Genomic DNA, 22,677 nt, shown 5'->3' on the forward strand with positions numbered 1-22,677 from the left:
AACAAAGGATAAAACGTTAGGAAAAAATAACAAACAAAAACTGGAGTTCAAATTATAGCACACTCTGCAAGTACAAACGGTAGTAATATAAAAAACAAAATCTGAGGTGTTATTTTAGAATCTAAAGTACCCGGCCAGGCACGGTGGCTCACACCTGTAATCCCAGCACTTTGGGAGGCTGAGGCAGAAGGATTGCTTAAGCCCAGGAGTTCAAGACCAGTCTGGGCAACAAAGTGAGACCACTTCTCTACAAAAAATAAAAAATTGGCCAAGCATGTTGGCACATGGCTGTAGTCCCAGCTACTTGGGAGGGTGAGGTGGGAGGATGGGTTGAGCCTGGGAGGCAAAGACTGCAGTAGGCCAAGATCCCACCATGGCACGCCAGCTTGGGCAACAGAGCCAGATCCTGTCTCAAAAATAATTAATTAATTAAAAAAATAAAAAACAAAGAACTTTCTTTTAAAAAAAAAAAAAAGTTAAAAGTAAGGCCAGGCGTAGTGGCTCACACCTGTAATCCCACCACTTTAGGAGGCCAAGGCGGGTGGATCACAAGGTCAGGAGATGAGACCATCCTGGCTAACATGGTGGAACCCCGTCTCTACTAAAAACTACAAAAAATTAGCCAGGCGTGGTGGCGGGCGCCTGTAGTCCCAGCTACTTAGGAGGCAGGAGAATGGCGTGAATCCAAGAGGCGGAGCTTGCAGTGAGCCAAGATTGTGCCACTGCACTCCAGCCTGGGTGACAGAGTAAGACTCCGTCTCAAAAAAAAAAAGAAGTTAAAAGTACCCATCATGTTAAACTAATGGCACTGGACAGTTTTCCTTTGATACAACTGACCTGGGTCACATTCCACCCAGAATGTGGAATGAGGTTCACTGTATTGTGCACATAAGAAATGCAACGACATGGTTCTCCAACAAAATGCAATACATACCTCAGAAAGGGCCCATCAACAATAAGGAAGGTATCAAGCATCTAAGAACAAACATACGGAATGTGCAAAACTTAAGTGAACAGCTGCAAAATACTACTAAGGGACAGGAAATCTTTTGCAATGAAAGCAATTTTCCCTAAATTAATCTATACATACAATGCAACATTAAGTAAAAACCATACTTTTTTTTTTTTTTTTTGAGACGGAGTCTTGCTCTGTCCCCGGGGCTGGAGTGCAGCGGCCGGATCTCAGCTCACTGCAAGCTCCGCCTCCCGGGTTCACACCATTCTCCTGCCTCAGCCTCCCGAGTAGCTGGGACTACAGACGCCCGCCACCTCGCCCGGCTAGTTTTTTGTATTTTTTAGTAGAGACGGGGTTTCACAGTGTTCGCCAGGATGGTCTCGATCTCCTGACCTCGTGATCCACCCGTCTCGGCCTCCCAAAGTGCTGGGATTACAGGCTTGAGCCACCGCGCCCGGCCAAAAACCATACTTTTTAAAAAGATTAGAAAACAAATCCAAAATTTACCTTGGGACAAAAATGTGAGAAACTCTTAGAAATTTTTGAAAAGAATTAAAGGAGACAGGTGAATAAGGAGTGCCAGCTCCTGTCAAATGATAAAACTAACTACGCTAATTAAGGCAAATAGAGCCAGCATGGAACAGAGATCAAATCCAAAGAGACCCAATGGTAGGCTGTGTTTCGACAAACGGAGGCAAGATGGCGCAGTTCCGGGTTCTTCACTGTCAACTTTCCCGCGCCCGGGAAAGACAGGGGTCCACTGCGCAGGCGCAACTCGACCTCCGACGGAGAGAAACCGGAACCCGCCTAGCCAAGCCTATTGACCCGCCCCCAACCCGCCTATGCCCCGCCCACTGCCCTCCCACTCCCAGGCCCAGGACATAAAACCCCGCTCCCGGCAGGCGCGCGGAGCAAACTTCCTCGGCCCCTCCTCCTGCACGGGACCCAGGAACCTCCTCCAAGAACGCCGGAGCGAGCTTCCTCAGCCCCTCCTCCTGCAGGGGACCCAGGAACCTCGCCGGAGAGCGCCAGAGCGCGCTTCCTTGGCCTCTGCTCCTGTGCGGACCTAGGAACCTTGCCCGAGAACGCCGGAGTGACTTTGTCGGCCTCCAGGAGGCCGATGAACCTCGCCCCTCCCTCACATTTGGTTTGTAAATAAAGGTTTTTTTTGCCTTGCCTACTTGCCTTTTCTCTGGCATTTGCTCTGGGGGTCGCATTAAAGCCAATCAGCTGGTGCCGAAACCCGGAGGAGACCCCTCCTCAGGGCCCCCCAAGGTCCGAGGACCTCCTCCTTCCACGCCCCAGATGGACCAGGACCTGGACATCGCTTTCCCCACCTCCAGTCTCCTAGGGGTGAGTACCTTCTGCCTCCCTCTCATATCCCTTGGCCAGAAGTCCTGCGCAGGCCCAAGGCTTTTTTTTCCGGTCACCAGGTGACCCAGGGGAGTTCCCAAAGGCAGAGACGTCTGCCCAAAGGAACTCCATTCCGTTCCATGGGAGACCCGTCCAGGACGGAGACGTCCGCCTGGAGGTAATCTCCATTCTGGCTCCAGGAGCCTCTCACGGGTCTCTGGTGGCTACAAAGGACGCTTTGTAGCCACGTAGAGTTCGGTTTCCGTTTCCGCCTATTGGCGAGAGGAAGGCAATGGGAAACCCCCAATCCAAAATACCTAGAGACTCCCCTTTAGGGTGTCTTCTAAAAACCCTCAAAACTTTGCAATTAGAACAAGATCTCGGGCGAAAGCGACTGGTGTTCCTCTCCACTGTGGCGTGGCCACAATATAAATTAGACAATCAGTCTCAATGGCCGCCTGAGGGCACTCTAGACCGTAACATTTTAACCGACCTCAGTAGTTTTTGTCAGCGCTTAGGCAAGTGGTCCGAAATTAATTATATACAAGGATTTTGGGCCTTGCGTTCTCGTCCGGACCTGTGTGGCTGGTGTTCCTTGGCTCAAGTCATGTTGGCTAAGGACGCAGGCCTAACAAAGTCCGAAAAAGAGGAGTCAGCTTTCCTGTCTGAGTTGCCCGAAGACCTTACTTCCCCTCCCTCCCTTCCACTCCCGCCGTATACCCCACCTCACCCTCCCGCTTCAGCCCCACCTCCTCTTTTGGCTCCACCTCCCCCTCCCGCTCTGGCGGTTATTCCACCTCCCTCCTCAGCCCCTCCCACTATTGTTGAGGCTACACTTCCCTCCGACCCCTCGGCACTTCCGCCTGGTCATCTTAGCTCGCCTATCTCTGCCCATACCCGCTCTAAAGATTGCCTAACTGCCCCCGCTCCTACTCCCACCCTATCCAACCCCCCCCCGCCCCCGCGGTCTTAGCACCCTTGCGTGAGGTGGCCGGAGCAGAGGGCGTAGAGTTCATGTTCCCTTCTCACTAGCAGATCTTTCAAAGATTGAAAAACGCTTAGGAGATTTTTCTGCCAACCCCACAATTTATACCAAAGAATTTAGATACCTTTGCCAGGCCTACGATTTAACCTGGCATGATCTCCAGGTTATTCTTACCTCTACTCTAAACCTTGAGGAGCAGGAGCGCATCCTAGTGGCCGCCAGGCAGCATGCCAACCAATTACACTTAACAGACCCTGAGTTCCCACTAGGGGAACAAGCAGTCCCCTCTATAGACCCAGACTGGAACTATCAAGTAGGCCAGCCAGGCCGCCGAAGATGAGATATGATGACTCAATGTCTTCTGGCTGGTATGCAGGCGGCCTCAAATAAGGTAGTAAATTTCAATAAACTAAAAGAAATTATTCAAGGTCCAGATGAGAACCCAGCCACATTTTTAAACAGGCTAACTGAGGCTTTAATTCAATACACTTGGTTAGACCCAGCTTCCCTAGCCAGGGCCACTATTCTAGCATCATATTTTATTTCACAATCGGCCTTGGATATTCAGAAAAAACTCCAAAAGGCAGAGGATGGACCTCAAACTCCTATTCAAGACCTAGTCAAGTCGGCCTTCAAGGTCTATAATTCAAGGGAGGAAACGTCTGAGGCCCAACGACAGGCCCGCCTAAGGCAGAAGGTACAGCTCCAGACTCAAGCCTTAGTTGCTGCTTTGCAGCCTAGCTGTAACCCAAAACTGGAGAGCAAAACCCCCAGAGGCTCAAAGACAATGAAAGGGGCTTGCTATAAATGCGGTAACCCAGGGCATTGGGCTAATAGATGTCCCCAGAGTACCCAACCGTCTGAGCCACTGCGGCCGTGCTACAAGTGCGGAGTAGCTGGACACTGGGCTAAAAAGTGTCCTAACCCTCGTCTGCCAACAACTCCTTGTCCAGCATGCCATGAAGAAGGGCACTGGAAGTCTGACTGCCCCACCCTGAGAACGGGCATGGCGCCTCAACGTGATGTCCCTTCTCAGGACCCTGGGAGCTCCTTCCAGCTCTTACATCTGGATGATGACTGAAAGTGCTGGGACTCAGGGACCCCCATCACCCTCGCCGAGCCGCGGGTAACTCTCCTGGTAGCGGGTAAGAAAATTAATTTTTTAATCGCCAGCAGGGCTACCTACTCTGTTTTGCCGTCTTTCGAAAGGCCTAGCCTTCCCTCCAATATTTCTGTTGTAGGAGTCAATGGCTCCCCGTCCAGCCCTCGGAAAACCCCACCCCTTAATTGCTGCCTGGCCAACAACTATTTTGCACACTCGTTCCTCATTATCCCCTCATGCCCCACTCCCCTACTGGGCCGAGATGTTTTAAGTCAACTGAAAGTCTGTATCTCCATTCCTACTAGCGCCCCTCACCCTACCCGCCATCTGCTTCTAGTATTGACTAACTCAAATGACTCCAACAATCCTACTAACCCTTTCCCCGATTGCCCCATTCCTATCGACCCCCAAGTGTGGGACATCTCCACTCCTGTCATGGCGGACCATCATCCACCAATACTTATAAAACTTAAGAAACCATCTCAGTTTCCAACCCGCCCACAGGTCTCTCTCTCTCCACAGCACTTACAAGGACTAAAACTAATCATTACTAGGTTACTCAGCCAACACATCCTCATCCCCATTCATTCTCCCTGTAACACCCCAATCCTACCTGTAAAGAAGGCAGATGGAACTTTTCGGTTAGTGCAGGATCTTCGTCTTATCAACGAAGCTGTTTGTCCCACCCATCCGGTAGTTCCCAACCCTATACCCTTCTTTCTCTCATTCCACCTAATACAACACACTTTACTGTACTGGATCTAAAAGATGCATTTTTCACTATTCCCCTGCACCCAGATTGTCAGTTTCTTTTTGCTTTTACATGGGAAGACCCAGACACCCATACCTCCACCCAACTGACATGGACAGTGCTTCCCCAAGGGTTCCGAGACAGCCCCCATTTCTTTGGCAGGCCCTAGCAAAAGACTTAGCCTCCTGTCCTCTTACCAATAGTAAAATTCTCCATATGTAGATGACCTTTTACTCTGTAGTCCCACGGGACAGGACTCTCTTTTAGACACTGCGATCCTCCTTAGTCATCTAGGATCCAAAGGTTACCGAATATCCAAACACAAAGCTCAACTCGCACAACAATGTGTCATATATTTAGGTATTGAGATCACTCCTACGACGCGCTCACTTACTACAGACCGCTTAACTCTAATACAAAATCTTTCTCCTCCTCAAGACGCTAAGGAAATTCAATCCTTCCTAGGCCTAGTAGGATTTTTCAGACACTGGATTCCTAATTTCGGAATCTTGGCTAAGCCTCTATATGCAGCTGTCAAGGAGACTCCCCAAGGACCTTTGTCTAACCCAAAGTTAATCTATAAACATTTCACTCACCTGAAAACTGCCTTCTCTCACATCCTACTCTCTCACTCCCAGACTTCCAACGCCCCTTCCAGCTTTTCACAGATGAAAGACAAAAAGTTGCAGTGGGTCTTTTAGCCCAATCTATAGGCGCCACCTACCGCCCTGTGGCATATCTATCTAAACATTAGACCCCACCGTACAAGGTGGCAGCCCTGTCTTCAGCCCTGGCAGCAGCAGCCTGTCTAACCCAAGAAGCAAAGAAACTCATTAGGGGTGGTAACCTAACAGTCTTCCTACTCACCGCCTTCAAGACCTTATTGCCCACAGAAGTATTAGCCATCTAACCCCATCCAGACTCCAACTCTTTCCCTCCTATTCATAGAGGACTCCACCATTGCCCTAGGAGTCTGTTCCTCTCTGAATCCAGCAACCCTACTTCCTGACCCTCTCAAGCAACCTAGTACTGAACACTCCTGTCCAGAACTTTTAGAGGCCAACCACCTAGTCACTTACATTTACATGACCACCATTGGAAGGCTCACAGTTAACCCTATTTGTAGATGGCAGTTCTTTTATAATTCTCTAGGAACAGACAGGCAGGATACGCGGTAGTTACATCTTCTGCTGTCCTAGAAGCCAGCCTTTACCACAAGGAACAACATCACAGCAGGCAGAACTTATCGCACTAACCAGGGCTCTCCTCCTATCCAGAGGAAAAACGGTAAACATATACACAGACTCCAAGTATGCCTTCTTGATTGCACACACCCACTCTGTCATCTGGAAAGAGAGAGGGTTCCTAACCACCAGTGGTACCCCTATAGTCACAAAAAAACAGATACTCAAACTGCTAGACGCTTTATCAGCACCTTCCAGAGCAGCCATCATACACTGTAAAGGTCATCAGACTCCATCTAACTCGGTGGCGGCTGGCAATAACTTTGCCGACACCACTGCCAAGTCGGTAGCCGGATTCTCCACTTCCACGCTTCCCTCTATTTGTTTTCTCTCTCCTCAATATACCCCTACTTATACCCAAGAGGAAAAGACCAAACTATTACGAGATCCAACAGCCAAACTAGCCGCAGACAATTGGATTTACCTCAATAATAAATTAGTTATTCCTGAAACTCAACTCCACACCATTCTAAAAGACATACATAATTCCCTACACATAGGACCCAAAGCTTTATATAACCTCCTAAGCCCCCTCATTCACTGCCCCACACTCATGAAACACCTAATTATAATCAACCGACAGTGTTCCACATGTCTCAAGTCAAACCCTCAAGGCGCACTGCGCAACCCCCATCCGAGCCATCAACTCAGAGGGCACCAACCAGGCGAAGATTGGCAAATTGGCTTTACCCACATGCCACGGCATAAAAAATTCAAATATCTCTTAATCCTCGTTGATACTTTTTCAGGATGGATAGAAGCCTGTCCTACTACAGGAGAAACCGCCAATATAGTTGCCTCCATACTCACTGAACACATTATTCCTAGGTTTGGCCTCCCGCTCACTCTTCAGTCTGACAACGGCCCAGCATTCATCGCCAAGGTAGTCCAACAGGTGGCAGCCCTCCTACACATCACCTGGAAACTCCACATCCCTTATAGACCTCAGTCTTCTGGTAAAGTAGAGAAGGCCAACGGGCTCATTAAGCAGCAACTCACCAAACTCTCCCTTGAGACTCGACAATCGTGGGTAACTCTCCTTCCCCTGGCCCTAACCCGGCTGCGAGCAGCCCCACGGAGTCCAACAGGCCTCAGTCCATTTGAATTAGTTTATGGCCGGCCCCTCACCCTCCAGCAGTTACCCACCCTTTCTTGCCCGCTGGCAACTTATCTCCCATACCTCACCCTCTTGAGACAACTCCTGAGACAACATGCAGAACTAGCACACCCCTCTCCAACAGACACCTATAGCCCACATCTCTCTCTCAGCCCAGGAGACCAAGTATACTTAAAAGATATCCAAGCCAAAGATCTTCAGCCTAGGTGGAAAGGTCCCTACACTGTCCTCCTATCCACATACACAGCAGCCAAACTTCTAGGACACACGCACTGGGTCCATATATCACAATTAAAAAAGGCCCCCACAGAAAACAATCAGTGGACATCTACTAGACTTACCCCTACCCGTCTCAAATTCACCAAACTCTCCCAACCACCGCATGTTCCTGACCCCTTGCGCTTATCCCAATTTCTCGCCATACTCTATATAAACATAACAGAATTCCAATATCTTACCCCAGATCCCTACTTGCCTCCAGATAATGGCCCATCACAGTGGTTCTCCCGCTTACCTTTATAGAACATCTTCAGTGACAAGGTGTCCCCTGTGATTACACTGAAGATGAAGTACTATTTCATACTTATATTACTATCTTTTTCTTGCATTTCAATCTCTATTACTAACCCAACTTTCATATGGAGATTCTCTATAGTTGAAACTTGGTCACACAAAAATAAACAGCACTCACAGCTACAAGGCACTGCTGACTGCCCCCCTTCAGGCTGCCAACCCCATCTTACTATAAATTTCACCCTATCGTGCTGCAGTGCGGCCGGAGCTAAGGCTCTCTGCTTCCTGCACGATCAGACACATTACAATTGTAAGACTTACTGGAAACAAAAGAACCTAGGATGCCCTTATATTTATTGTAAGATCCATTAGGCAACCTTGAGACAGAAGAAACCCACTGCTCTCTTCACCATTGCGAATCAACGAACCCCCCTTCAATATCAATTAAATATCAAAGACCCATGGGACTCCCGATGGGCAGACGGAGTCAAAGGTGGACTCTACACAGGCTACACAATCCTTAGTTCATATCCCATGGCTACTCTCCTGATAAAAAGAACACTTGTCCAGCAAAAATCCCTTCCTCAAAACATACAAGCCCTACAGAATTTAACCTTAGCCATACAAGCACAAGAACAGGCCTTACAAGATCAATTACACTCCTCCAATAAGGACCCCTTCTCATGGTTAAAACTAGTCCGTCAAGGGTTAAACCTAACACGGGCAGCCAACCTAACAAATCTCTCCCACTGTTTCCTCTGTGTGGCCCTTGAAAGAGCCCCTTTAGAGGCAGTCCCTTTACCTACTGCTTTCAAGGCTACAACTAACTCCATAGGCACCTCCCAAAAACCGTTCTTACTCCAAGTCCCACTATACCAAAGCCCAGAAAGTCCAATCCTTCCTTTCTGCTACTCTACCCCAAACACCTCCTGGTGTAACTATACCCAGCCACCCACTAAGACCCACACGGCTCCCATCGGAGGTTATTTCTGGTGCAACAAAACTCTCTTCAAGGTCCTTAATCACACATCCATTGGTCAATCCCTTTGTGTCCCAGTGTCCCTAGTACCTAGTTTAACCTTATATAGTAAAGCAGAAGTAGCTGAACTCGTCGTACAATTTAACCCTCCTCCTAATGATCTCCAAAAACGGGCTGTCTTCCTTCCCCTAGTCATCGGAGTCTCCCTGGCCGCCTCCTTAGTGGCATCAGGGCTTGGAACTGGGGCACTTGCCCACTTGGTACAGTCTACCCAATCTCTAGCAGCTCAAATCCGAGAGGCCATAGAGGCTTCAGCTGAAAGCCTGGCCTCTCTGCAGCATCAAATTACCTCAGTGGCCCAGGTAGCAGCACAAAATAGGCGAGCATTAGATTTACTTACTGCCGAAAAAGGAGGAACATGTCTCTTCTTAGGAGAAGAATGCTGCTATTACGTAAACGAGTCAGGCCTAGTGGACACTAACATCCAAACCCTAAACAGGATTAAAGCAGAACTAAAAACCTACAATACCCCCTTCACCCCCGGACCACCGGTATGGCTGCTGCTCGTAATACAGCAGATGCTCCCGTTCCTAATTCCCATACTAATCCTCTGTTTTGTCTTATGTCTCGCTCCTGTTTTAATCAAATTTCTCCGAGCCAAAGTTCAAGAGATCACGCGCGTCACCTTCAACCAGATGCTTCTTCATCCATATGTCCAAATACCAACCATAGACCCCAACCTTAACGATGTCCCTTAACAGCAGGAAGTAGCCAGACAGACCACGCGGCCCCTTATCACTATTATCAATAAAAGGTTGGACTGTTCGGACAAACGGAGGCAAGATGGCGCAGTTCCAGGTTCTTCACTGTCAACTTTCCCGCACCCGGGAAAGACACGGGTGGACTGCGCAGGCACAACCCGACCTCCAACGGAGAGAAACCGGAACCCGCCTAGCCGCGCCTATCGACCCGCCCCCGACCCGCCTATGTCCCGCCCACTGCCCTCCCACTCCCAGGCCCAGGACATAAAACCCGCTCCCGGCGGGCGCGCGGAGCAAACTTCCTCGGCCCCTCCTCCTGCGTGGGACCCAGGAACCTCGCCCGAGAGCGCCAGAGCGACTTCGTCGGCCTCCACAGCTGGAGGCCGGTGAACCTCGCCCCTCCCTCACATTTGGTTTGTAAATAAAGGTTTTTTTTGCCTTGCCTACTTGCCTTTTCTCTGGCATTTGCTCTGGGGGTCGCATTAAAGCCAATCAGGCTGCATTTCTGAACCACAGGGAAAAGAACAAATTACTCAATAAACAGTATTAGAACTACGAACTAATTTCATTGGTTCCCAGACCCATGGAAATAAATTAAAAAAAAAAAAGAACTGGCAACCAAATATTTTATTAACAGTTGGAATTCATTTTGGTGTAAAGAACGAGGTAAAGATCTACCTTAACTTTTTTCCAAAGCACTAAATTAAAAATAACATATTAGGCCGGGCACAGTGGCTCACATTTGTACTCCCAGCACTTTGGGAGGCTAAGGCAGGCAGATCACCTGAGTTGGGGAGTTTGAGACAAGCCTGACCAACACGGAGAAACCCTGTCTCTACTAAAAATACAAAATTAGCCGGGCATGGTGACAGGTGCTATAATCCCAGCTACTCGGGAGGCTGAGGCAGGAGAATCACTTGAACCCAGGAGGCGGAGGTTGCAGTGAGCTGAGATCACATCACTGCACTCCAGCCTGGGCAACAAGATCAAAACCCCGTCTCCAAAACAAACAAACAAAAAAAACCACATTAATAGTCTAGAAAAAAAGAGTTGGACATTTTTATAAACATTTACTTTATATGTGGAAACAAGCTTTTAAGTAGTTGTTTTTTTCTAATACACGACCATAATTATTTTTAAATGAATGGCAGTGAGCCCATAATTGCTTTTGGACTTTCAAGCCTTTGAACATGTATTTCTTTTTTTTTTTTTTTTTTGAGGTGGAGTCTCGCTCTGTCGCCCGGGCTGGAGTGCAGTGGCCGGATCTCAGCTCACTGCAAGCTCTGCCTCCCGGGTTTACGCCATTCTCCTGCCTCAGCCTCCCGAGTAGCTGGGACTACAGGTGTCCGCCACTTCGCCCGGCTAGTTTTTCGTATTTTTTAGTAGAGACGGGGTTTTACCGTGTTAGCCAGGATGGTCTCAATCTCCTGACCTCGTGATCCGCCCGTCTTGGCCTCCCAAAGTGCTGGGATTACAGGCTTGAGCCACTGCGCCCGTCCTGAACATGTGTTTCTTAAACACACTAAACTTTTTTTTTTTTTTTGAGACGGAGTCTCGCTCTGTCGCCCGGGCTGGAGCGCAGTGGCCGGTTCTCAGCTCACTGCAAGCTCCGCCTCCTGGGTTTATGCCATTCTCCTGCCTCAGCCTCCCGAGTAGCTGGGACTACAGGCACCCGCCACCTCGCCCGGCTAGTTTTTTGTACTTTTTAGTAGAGACAGGGTTTCACCGTGTTAGCCAGGATGGTCTCGATCTCCTGACCTCGTGATCCGCCTGTCTCGGCCTCCCAAAGTGCTGGGATTACAGGCTTGAGCCACCGCGCCCGGCCAACTTTTTTTTTTTTTTAAGAGACGGAGCTCTGTCACGCAGGCTGGAGTGCAGTGGTGCGATCTCAACTCACCTCAACCTCCGCCTCACAAGAACAAGCATTTCTCCTGTCTCAGCCTCCCGAGTAGCTGGGACTACAGGCGCATGCCACCACACCTGACTAATTTTTGTATTTTTAGTAGAGATGGGGTTTCACCATACTGGTCAGACTAGTCTCAAACTCCTAACCTCAGGTGATCCACATGCCTCAGCCTCCTAAAGTGCTGGGATTACAGGCGTGAGCCACCACGCCCAGCCTAAACTTACTCTTCTGGAAGCTGCTTTTTTCCATCCACTATATCATGGACAGTTCTCTTTTCCCTGAAAAAATGCACACTGTATTTTAACCAATTCCCTACTGATGGCCATTTATTTTTACCTCTAAATAATGTAACAATTAAAACTCTTGATCTATCCTAGTTCTACTGCTTCCCTTGGACACACCTGCTACAAGTCAAATTTCTGGATAAAAGGGCATGTGCATATCTAAATTTTTAAATTGTCATCTGACTTTTGCTATAGACACATACATGCACACAAGATTTAAATGTTTGTAGAGTCAATTTGGTATATTTTCATTGCTTCTGAGCTTCCTATCATGGGCAAAAAATGTCTTATCAATATAAGATTATAAAAATGGTCTCCTGCTCAAACAACTGAATAGCAAGAACATAACCCAATTTAAAAAGCAGGTAAAGGACTTGAATGTGGAGACAAGGGAAGCCTGTACACTATTGGTGGGAATGTGAATTAGCACAGCCATGAAGGAAAACAGTATACAGGTTCCTCAAAAAATTAAAAATAGAACTACCATATGATCCAGCGATTCCACTTCCGAGTATATTTCAAAGATAATGAAATCAATGTGTTGAAGAGGTACTTGCACCCCATACTCACTTCTGCACTACCCACAATAGCCAAGACATGGCATCAACCTCAATGCCCGTAAGTGGATGAATGGAGAAAGAAAATGTAGTATATATACACAATGGAATACAATTCAGCCTTAAAAAATCCTGTCATTTGCAACATGGATGAATCTGGAGCACAATATGTGAAATATGCCAGACACAAATATACTGCGTGATCTCACTTATATGTGGAATCTAAAGTCAAACTCATAGACGTAGAGAATAAACAGTGGTTACCAGGGGCTGGGCATGGGGCAAGAATTGGAAGATGTTGGTCAAAGGTTATAAAGCTTCAGTGAGACAAGAGGAAGCACTCCTAGAGATCTATTGTACAGTCTGGTGACTGTAGTTAATAATAATGTACTGTGTCTTAAAAATAGATGAGATTTTAAATGTTCTCACAACAAAGTGTGTGAGTGATGGATATGTTGATTATCTTGATTTATTTCACAAAGTAAACATATATCAAAACATCACACTGTACCCCTTAAATAGATATAATTTTGTGAATTAAAAATAATCCTTAGGTCAGGCACAGTGGCTCATGCCTGTAATCCCAGCATTTTGGGAGGCTAAGCCGGCTGGATCCCTTGAGGTCAGGAGTTCAAGACCAGCCTGGCCAATATGGTGAAACCCCCATCTCTACTAAAAATACAAAAAATTAGCTGGGCATGGTGGTGCACCTCTGTGGTCCCAGCTGCTCCGGAGGCTGAGGCATGAGAATCGCTTGAACCTGGGAGGCGGAGTTTGCAGTGAGCTGAGATCACGCCCCTGCACTCTAGCCTGGGAGACAGAGTGAGACTCTGTCACAAACAAAGAAACCAAAAACTTAAAAAGAATGATTTCCTGTATTTTTTTTTCTTTCTTTTTTTGAGACAAGGTCTGCCGGGAGCAGTGGCTCACACCTGTAATCCCAGCACTTTGGGAGGCCGAGGCAGGTGGATCACGAGGTCAAGAGATCGAGACCATCCTGGCTGACACAGTCAAACCCCATCTCTACCAAAAATACAAAAAATTACCCAGGCGTAGTGGCACATGCCCGTAGTCCCAGCTACTCGGGAGGCTGAGGCAGGAGAATCACTTGAACCCAGGAGGCAGAGGTTGCAGTGAGCCAAGATCGCACCACTGCACTCCAGCCTGGGAGAGACAGGGAGACTCCGTCTCAAAAAAAAAGAGACAAGGTCTTTCTGAGACTACAGGCTGGAGTGCAGTCGAGCTACCACAGCTCACTTCAACCTCAAACTCCTGGCTTCAAGCAGTCCTCCCACCTCATCCTTCTGAGTAGCTGGGACTATAGATGTGTACCACCACAAGCAGATAATTTTATTTTTTGTAGCAACAGAGTCTCACTAACTCTATATATATCCCTCGATGTATTTATATTGCTGTGTTGCCCAGGCTGGTCTCAAACTCCTGCCCTCAAGCGATCCTTCTGCCTCAGCCTCCCAAAGTGGTGGGATTACAGATGTGAGTCACCATGGCCGGCCTATATTTGTTTTTTTTAACAGCTTTATTGAGATGTGATTCACATACCACAAATTTGCCCCATTAAGGAACACAATTCATTTTTCATATATTCAGATTGTGTAACTATCACTACTACCTAATTCCAGAACACCTCCATTACCCCACAAAGAAACTCTATACCCATTAACAGTCACCTCTCATTCCCCTTCTTCCCAGCTCCTGGCAACCATTAATCTACTTTACATCTCTATGTATTTGCCTATTCTGGACATTTCAAATGAATGAAATCATACGTTATAAGGCCTTTTGTGTCTGGCTTTTCACTTAGCATGTTTCCAAGGTGCATCCACATTTAAGGATATATCAGTACTTATTCCTTTTATAGAATAATATTCCATTGTATAGATATACCAAATTTTATCCATTCGTCAGTTGTTGAACATTTAGGTTGTTTTCACTTTTTGACTATTATGAACAATGCTGTTATAAGTATTTGTGTACACATTTCTGTGTATTTGGTTTTAATTAGCCAAACTCTTCATCCATATGGAATGTTTTGTGGCACAGAAATCTATCCCTTTTCCCTCCAAAAGAAGTAACCATCCAAGTTATTTCTCTTGGATATGCTATAATTTTACTACACAAAATTTAGTGTGAGTTTGGGTATGTATTTGTGTTTTAATCCTGATTGGCACTTAGAAAGCCTTTCTAGACTCAGACCTTTCTTTTCAGTTCTAGAAAACATCCCTAATTTCTTCAGTTTCCCTTCCATTACCTTCTGGCATACTCATGACATAGAGGTAAGAACCTTAAAGTGAAGCAAGAACTTAAAGAACTTGCAAAGTAATCTCAGTACAGAGTTCTAGACTTTCATACACTCCCTCAAATCTTTTACAGCTGTCTTGCATAGGCATAACTCAGTACTAATTTTTTTTGCAGCAACCCGCTACTGTGATTACAAAGCATTCAACTTGGTTTTCAAGGGAGGAGCTTTCTTCTTTTTTTTTTTTTTTTTTTTTGAGGCGGAGTCTCGCTCTGCCGCCCAGGCTGGAGTGCAGTGGCGCGATCTCGGCTCACTGCAAACTCCGCCTCCCGGGTTCACGCCATTCTCCTGCCTCAGCCTCCTGAGTAGCTGGGACTACAGGCGCCCGCAACCGCGCCCGGCTAATTTTTTTGTATTTTTAGTAGAGACGGGGTTTCACCATGGTCTCGATCTCCTGACCTTGTGATCCGCCCGCCTCAGCCTCCCAAAGTGCTGGGATTACAGGCGTGAGCCACCGCGCCCGGCCAAGCTTTCTTCTTACACTCATATTTCATCAGTTTATGTAACACTGAATAAAATTATGAAACTGCAACAAGTAAATTTCCCCGAAGTATAACTGACTCTTAAACATGTAGATCAACTGAAAGGAGCATAGTGTGCAGTCATATTAGAGACAAGCCAGTATTCAGCACACCACAGAACTCAATAGTGGCTAATGTTGTAGAACTCAGTTAAAGGAGTATCACTGCCCCATTAATCACTACTAAGGTTTGGTTCTGTTATTTGTTGAATTTGTCTATTTCATTGTGTTGGCTTTTCTCAGATGATGGTGATAGACTGTGAGTTCATCTCTACTTAGGTAACTTGCTAAATATTGAGGGCAAAGGGCTATCATGGGCAGTAGCTGCTGCTCTGCCTTGAACTATTTTCAGTGGGAATAAGGACACTAAGAACCCCAGCAGCTGTTCTGAAAATGGATGTTCCTCACTCTTGCCAAGTGTTACAAGGTGTACATGTGTGGGTGAGTATCCAGTCTCCTGTTCTTAGAATTTTGGCTTGATAACAGGTTTATTCTTTGCTGATATACGGCACAGGCAGGGAGAGATTCCCCAACTACTCAGTCTTTACCATGGGTGTCCCCTTTCCTCTCCACTTCCACCATCTCCAGAAATATGAGCACTCAGTATCACACCACTTCTCTGTACTAATCTTCCTTCTGCCCACCTGGACCTTCCCTCTACTATTTGCCCAGTGGAAGCTGATTCTCAGTTTCTGATCCACCAGAAAGCTCTCCTCCTTGTTAGTAGGAAGACACATGTGTTTTTAATATATTTTTCCTATTTTCTATGGATTTGGTAGGAGGAAGAAGAGATTCCATGAGCTTACTTCATTCTCTTAAACCGGGAACTGCTATTGGCTTCTGATTGATATTCATTAGTAACTGAAGGAAGCTTCCTTTATTACTAATTTTCTAAGAGATTAAACACAAAGGGAAACAATTTTACTAACAGGCTTTTCAGCACTTGCTGAGATACCATTATTTTTTTCCTTTAGCCTATTAAAATAGCGAATTATATTGTCACTAAATGTGAATTCTGTAAGAATTCCTACTTCCTCAGGTCGTGCTACAGGTTTTACCATGTGCATATTCAATTTATCAATTGTATTTGAAAGTGTTACATCTTTTTTTTTTTTTTTTTTTTTTGAGACGGAGTCTCGCTGTGTTGCCCAGGCTGGAGTGCAGTGGCGGGATCTCAGCTCACGGCAAGCTCCGCCTCCCGGGTTCACGCCATTCTCCTGCCTCAGCCTCCCGAGTAGCTGGGACTACAGGCGCCCGCCACCTCACCTGGCTAGTTTTTTGTATTTTTTAGTAGAGACGGGGTTTCACCTGTTAGGCAGGATGGTCTCGATCTTCTGACCTCGTGATCCGCCCGTCTTGGCCTCCCAAAGTGCTGGGATTACAGGCTTGAGCCACCGCGCCCGGCCATATGAAAGTGTTACATCTATAAAGGTTAATTGGCATTTGTGGATAAATGCTAATTTTTTTCACGTTTATGTATCATGGGTCAGCTAACCTCAGTAGGGAAATCTGACTTTATTCTAGGACGGTATAGACAAGAGTTTTGTTTGTTTTTTAGTTTGCTAGGACTCTGTACTTTGTGTCTTTTTGTGAGGAAGAATTTATGTATTTATTTATTTATTTATTTGAGACGGAGTCTCGCTCTGTCGCCCATCTCTATTAAAAATACAAAATTAGCCGGGTGTGGTGGTGGGCGCCTGGAATCCCAGCTACTCAGGGGGCTGGAGTGCACTGGTGCAATCATGGCTTAAAGTGAGCTCCGCCTTGAGAATGGTTCACGCCATTCTCCTGCCTCAGCCTCCCCAGTAGCTGGGACTACAGGCGCCCGCCACCACCCCCAGCTAATTTTTTGTATTTTTTAGTAGAGACGGGGTTTCACCGTGTTAGCCAGGATGGTCTCGATCTCCTGACCTCGTGATTCACCCGTCTCGGCATCCCAAAGTGCTGGGATTACAGGCGTGAGCCACTGTGCCCAGCCGGAAGAATTTATTATATTTAATGGTTGGAAAGAGAAAGTGCTCAGAACTGTTTAAACCACCAAGAAATAAACCTCCTAACTAGCTCCCCAAAGCCAACTGTAATAATGTCCAGGTGTCCTATACAAATGCATATGCACACATACATACACATACTCATCCTACATGTCACCCTTTTTTTTTTTTTTTTTTTTTTTTGAGACGGAGTCTTGCTCTGTCGCCCGGGCTGGAGTGCAGTGGCCGGATGTCAGCTCACCGCAAGCTCTGCCTCCAGGGTTCATGCCATTCTCCTGCCTCAGCCTCCAGAGTAGCTGGGACTACAGGCACCCGCCACCTCGCCCGGCTAGTTTTTTTGTATTTTTTAGTAGAGACGGGGTTTCACCGTGTTAGCCAGGATGGTCTCGATCTCCTGACCTTGTGATCCGCCCGTCTCGGCCTCCCAAAGTGCTGGGATTACAGGCTTGAGCCACCGCGCCCGGCCGTCACATATATCTTTTAACAAAATGGTTTCATACCATTTTGCAACTTACTGTTTGCACTTTTTTTTTTTTTTGAGACGGAGTCTCGCTCTGTCGCCCAGGCTGGAGCGCAGTGGCGTGCTCTCAGCTCACTGCAAGCTCTGCCTCCCGGGTTCAAGCGGTTCTCCTGCCTCAGCCTCCCAAGTAGCTGGGATCACAGACACGCACCGCCACACCTGGCAAATTTTTGTATTTTTAGTAGAGATAGGGTTTCACCATGTTGACCAGCCTGGTCTCGATCTCCTGACCTCGTGATCCACCCACCTCAGCCTCCCAAAGTGCTGGGATCACAGGCATGAGCCACTGCGCCTGGCCTGTTTTCACTTTATATAGACATCTTTCAGTATTAAAATATAGATCTATATTCTTAAACAGCTGCATAGCAAAATATTGCCTGAATAGGCCATAATTTATACTATCATATTGTCTTCCAAAACAGTGTTTATAACAATTTACCTTATGGGACAGATTTTTGACAAGAGAAGGCTTCTTAAAGCATGACATAAAAACTAGAAGGCTCAAAGTCAAAAACAGATAAGTTTTAGACCAGGCGCAGTGGCTCACGCCTGTAATGCTAGCACTTTGGGCAGACTGGATGAGGCAGACAGATTGTCTGAGCTCAGGAGTTTGAGACCAGCCTGGGAAACATGGTGAAACTCTGTCTCTACTAAAATACAAAAAATTAGCCCGGCATGGCAGCATGTGCCTGTAGTCCCAGCTACTTGGGAGGCTGAGGCAGAAGAATTGCTTGAACCAGGAGGCAGAGGTTGCAGTGAGCCGAGATCGCGTCACTGCACTCCAGCCTGGGTGATAGAGCAAGACTCCATCTCCAAAAAATAAAATATAAAAAAAGAGAGATAAATTTTACTATGTACGAACTGAAAACTTCTATTAAGCAAAAATATCAAACAATTTTGGGGTACTGAAGGCTTTTACCTTTCGTGAGGAACCATTCTTACGACATTTATAACCAGCAATTAATTTAACATTTTTATGACTAGAATGACAGCAAGGTCCCTGAAGGTCATATATTCTGTTCACTGCTGCATTCTGAGGAACCAGCACAGTGCCTGGTACACACAGCGTCTCCTATACTAAAAAAAAAACAAAACAGAAACAATCCAATTGAAAAATAGGCAAAGGGGCAGGGCCCAGTTTCTCACCCCTGTAATCCCAGCACTTTGGGAGGCCAGGGTGGGTGGATCACCTGAGATCAGGAGTTCGAGACCAGCCTGGCCAACATGGTGAAACCCCATCTCTACTAAAAATACAAAAATTAGCAAGGCATGGTGGTGGGCACCTGTAATCCCAGCTACTCGGGGGGCTGAGACAGGAGAATCACTCGAACCTGGGAGGCAGAGGTTGTGGTGAGCCGAGGTCGCACCACTGCATTCCAGCCTGGGCGACAGAGTAAGACTCCATCTCAAAAAAAGGAAAATAGGCAAAGGAAAACCATGCACACACAAAAAAGTGGCCAATAAACACAGAAAAAGATGTTCAAACTTAAAACTCAAAAATGCAAATCAGCCAGGCGCGGTGGCTCAAGCCTGTAATCCCAGCACTTTGGGAGGCCGAGACGGGTGGATCACGAGGTCAGGAGATCGAGACCATCCTGGCTAACACGGTGAAACCCCGTCTCTACTAAAAAATACAAAAAACTAGCCGGGCGTGGTGGCGGGCGCCTGTAGTCCCAGCTACTCGGGAGGCTGACGCAGGAGAATGGCGTAAACCCGGGAGGCAGAGCTTGCAGTGAGCTGAGATCCAGCCACTGCACTCCAGCCTGGGCGACAGAGCGAGACTCCGTCTCAAAAAAAAAAAAAAAAAATGCAAATCAAAACAAAACTCTGTGATCTGTAAGACTGGCAAAGCTTAACAAGTGTAAACCGGTTCAACTTTTTGGAGGTTAACTCAATTCTCTTAAAATTTTTTTTTTTTTTTTTGAGACGGAGTCTTGCTCTGTCGCCCAGGCTGGAGTGCAGTGGCCAGATCTCAGCTCACTGAAAGCTCCGCCTCCCAGGTTCACGCCATTCTCCTGCCTCAGCCTCCCGAGTAGCTGGGACTACAGGCGCCCGCCACCTCGCCCGGCTAGTTTTTTGTATTTTTTAGTAGAGACGGGGTTTCACCGTGTTAGCCAGGATGGTCTCGATCTCCTGACCTCGTGATCCGCCCGTCTCGGCCTCCCAAAGTGCTGGGATTACAGGCTTGAGCCACCGCGCCTGGCCTTCTCTTAAAATTTTAAGTGTGGGCCGGGCGCGGTGGCTCAAGCCTGTAATCCCAGCACTTTGGGAGGCCGAGACGGGTGGATCACGAGGTCAGGAGATCGAGACCATCCTGGCTAATATGGTGAAACCCCGTCTCCACTTAAAAATACAAAAAACTAGCCGGGCGACGAGGCGGGCGCCTGTAGTCCCAGCTACTCGGGAGGCTGAGGCAGGAGAATGGCATAAACCCGGGAGGCGGAGCTTGCAGTGAGCTGAGAAGATCCGGCCACTGCACTCCAGCCTGGGTGGCAGAGCAAGACTCCGTCTCAAAAAAAAAAAAATAAAAAAAAAAATAATTTCATCGCACTATAAGATTATGAAAAACATGGAATCAATGCAAGTGTCCATGAGGATTAAATTATGGAACATCTACACAATGCAGCAATATAAAAGGCTTCAAGAAGACTAACTGGTTTAAAGAAAAATCCATGTGTGGGAGAAAAAAGTAGGACTCTTATTAGCAAGGATAATGGACAGCAAGTGTGAGCTTGGAGTTTGGGGACGAATCAAGGAAAAGTGCATACCAGACAGACAGACTGACAGCTGTTCGTCATCCACTGGAGAGGCTTTCTGACTGTCCTTTCCACCTCCTACTCGATTTTCTAGTTTGAGTCCACTGCACACCAGGGGAGCCTCCAGAGGACTTTTACAGTAAGGGTGGTCCAGCAACTCAGAACTAAGAATGTTCTGCTTGGGAGATCCATCCTCTTCCATCTGGTATGAGTTCTCATTGTGAACAGCCTTTTGGGACACAGGCCCATGTACACTACTCACAGATGTCTCTGCTCCAGACACTGACAGTTTTACTCCGTCATCACTAACAGAACTTGTCCGATTTTCCTGACTCAGAGTCATAATTTCTTTTTCAGTTTCTGAAATGAACATGGTATTAGAATGATGTTCTGGTAAGGGGATGTCATGAATCAGCTCTGTACACTCCCACTTAGGAGAAGCACAGGATGACTGGTCCCAAGCGTGTGTGGCACTGCCATTCTGTTGGTCAGGGAATGCTTCGTCTAAACTAAGCTCTTTGCCCAAGAAAGGGCTTCCTTTAGTGTGGCTATCAGGCACATGAGAGTTCGTCCCCTTCACCACAGCATTGCTGTCCATATCTGGAAAGTACGGCTGATGCCGACAAGAAGGGTCTTTAGGTTCTGGGGAAGGAAATGGGCTGCCACTGCCACCCTCACCGTTCTCCCTAAGGGTCTCTTGATGGTCCCCAGTGACCTTCTGTACCCAGCTGCGCTGGGCTTTTCTTAGCTTGCAAACTTTGCTTTTGGTTCTGAAGTGCTGGGATCTGAGAATCCTGTACCGAAATCTAATCATGGATAATTTCTCATACATCATAAGAGGAGATAATTTGATTCTTCTATGTTGGTTAAGTTGGAACTGCTTTGGAGTCAAGGGTCCCCCATTCCTGTGGTGCTCCGGCCCTTTGCAGCAGCGGTAACAAAAGCCCTTTCTCTTGTGGTTGCTCAAGGTGACCACAATTGCGCCACTCTCCCCTGGACTTTGGCTCTCCCCATTGAACTTCATGGGAAAGTCAGAAGCCTGTGGGTCTGTCCTAGGTCTGTGACCATTGGCCTGACCTAAAGCACTATTGGATGGAAAGTCAGTAACTGTCTTCAAGAGATTTTTCTCTCTGCAGTATTCATGGTCAGAATTCTTTGCTGATGACAACAACTTCTCTGCTTGGAGTCTCAGGAGAGTCCTTGAGGAGGAAATGAAGTGTTTAGTGTCCTTTCTTTTCACTGGAGAGGACAGAGTGCTAGCATGTGGAGCAGCCACACTGAACTTGGTCTTAGCACAAGGGGGTTCATCCTTGTCCCACGTTTTCTGGATCTGAAGGGCTTTCTTTCCACCCTGGAAATGTCTCAACTGTCTATTCCTAGTAATTGGCCTTCCCAGCTTAGCTTTCAGAATGCACAAGTGTTGGTGAAAATAAAACTTCTTAAAGCCTCCAAACCCAGGATTCCATTTCTCAGAAAAGGCCAAGTGGATTCCTTTCCTCCATAGAATTTTCCTCTGTTTTTTCATTTTCCTGATGCATAATGAGATCTGGATGCAGCTGTAAAGAAGAAAAGGAAGTTATATTTCTATCTAAACATAAGGTCATGAAGACATATTCACAGTAATTAAGGTAGAAAATTGAAAAAAAAAAAAAAAGAGTACATATACTTCAATTTAGACTATGAGACACAATGAAATCTTACCTGACCAAGGTTTTCATCACAATGAAAACTGAGAGGAGGGAGGACATGAGTACTTTAACAAGAAGCCATTTGCTGTACACCTGCCTCTAAGAAAAATAAACTTAAGAATCATTTTAGACCAGGCACAGTGGTTCACACCTGCAATCCCAGCACTCTGGGAAGCCGAGGTGGGAGGATTGCTTGAGCCCTGTAATCCTCACTCCTATAATCCCAGCTACTGGGTAGGCTGAGGCAGGAGAACTGCTTGAACCCGGGAGGCGGAGGTTGCACTGAGCTGAGATCGTGCCACTGCACTCCAGCCTGGGCGACAAGAGGGAAACTCGGTATCAAAAAAAAAAATTTTTTTAATGTGATTTCTGTAACCT

The 22,677-nt window shown here is 46.9% G+C and overlaps 1 protein-coding gene across 3 annotated transcripts in view; it reads right to left on the reverse strand.

Moving 5' to 3' along the window:
• SENP5 (SUMO specific peptidase 5) overlaps positions 1–22,677 on the reverse strand; it is a 91,086-nt gene that overhangs the window by 49,270 nt on the left and 19,139 nt on the right. For all 3 annotated transcript variants that reach the window (XM_033213159.1, XM_033213160.1, XM_033213158.1), the window contains exon 2: positions 20,624–22,167. In XM_033213159.1, the coding sequence (XP_033069050.1) occupies positions 20,624–22,136 (1,513 nt within the window). In that variant the 5' untranslated portion in view covers positions 22,137–22,167. The remainder of the gene's footprint in view (positions 1–20,623; positions 22,168–22,677) is intronic.

Source organism: Trachypithecus francoisi, unplaced genomic scaffold (assembly GCF_009764315.1).
Source record: "Trachypithecus francoisi isolate TF-2019V2 unplaced genomic scaffold, Tfra_2.0 Lachesis_group0, whole genome shotgun sequence".
NCBI lineage: Eukaryota > Metazoa > Chordata > Mammalia > Primates > Cercopithecidae > Trachypithecus > Trachypithecus francoisi.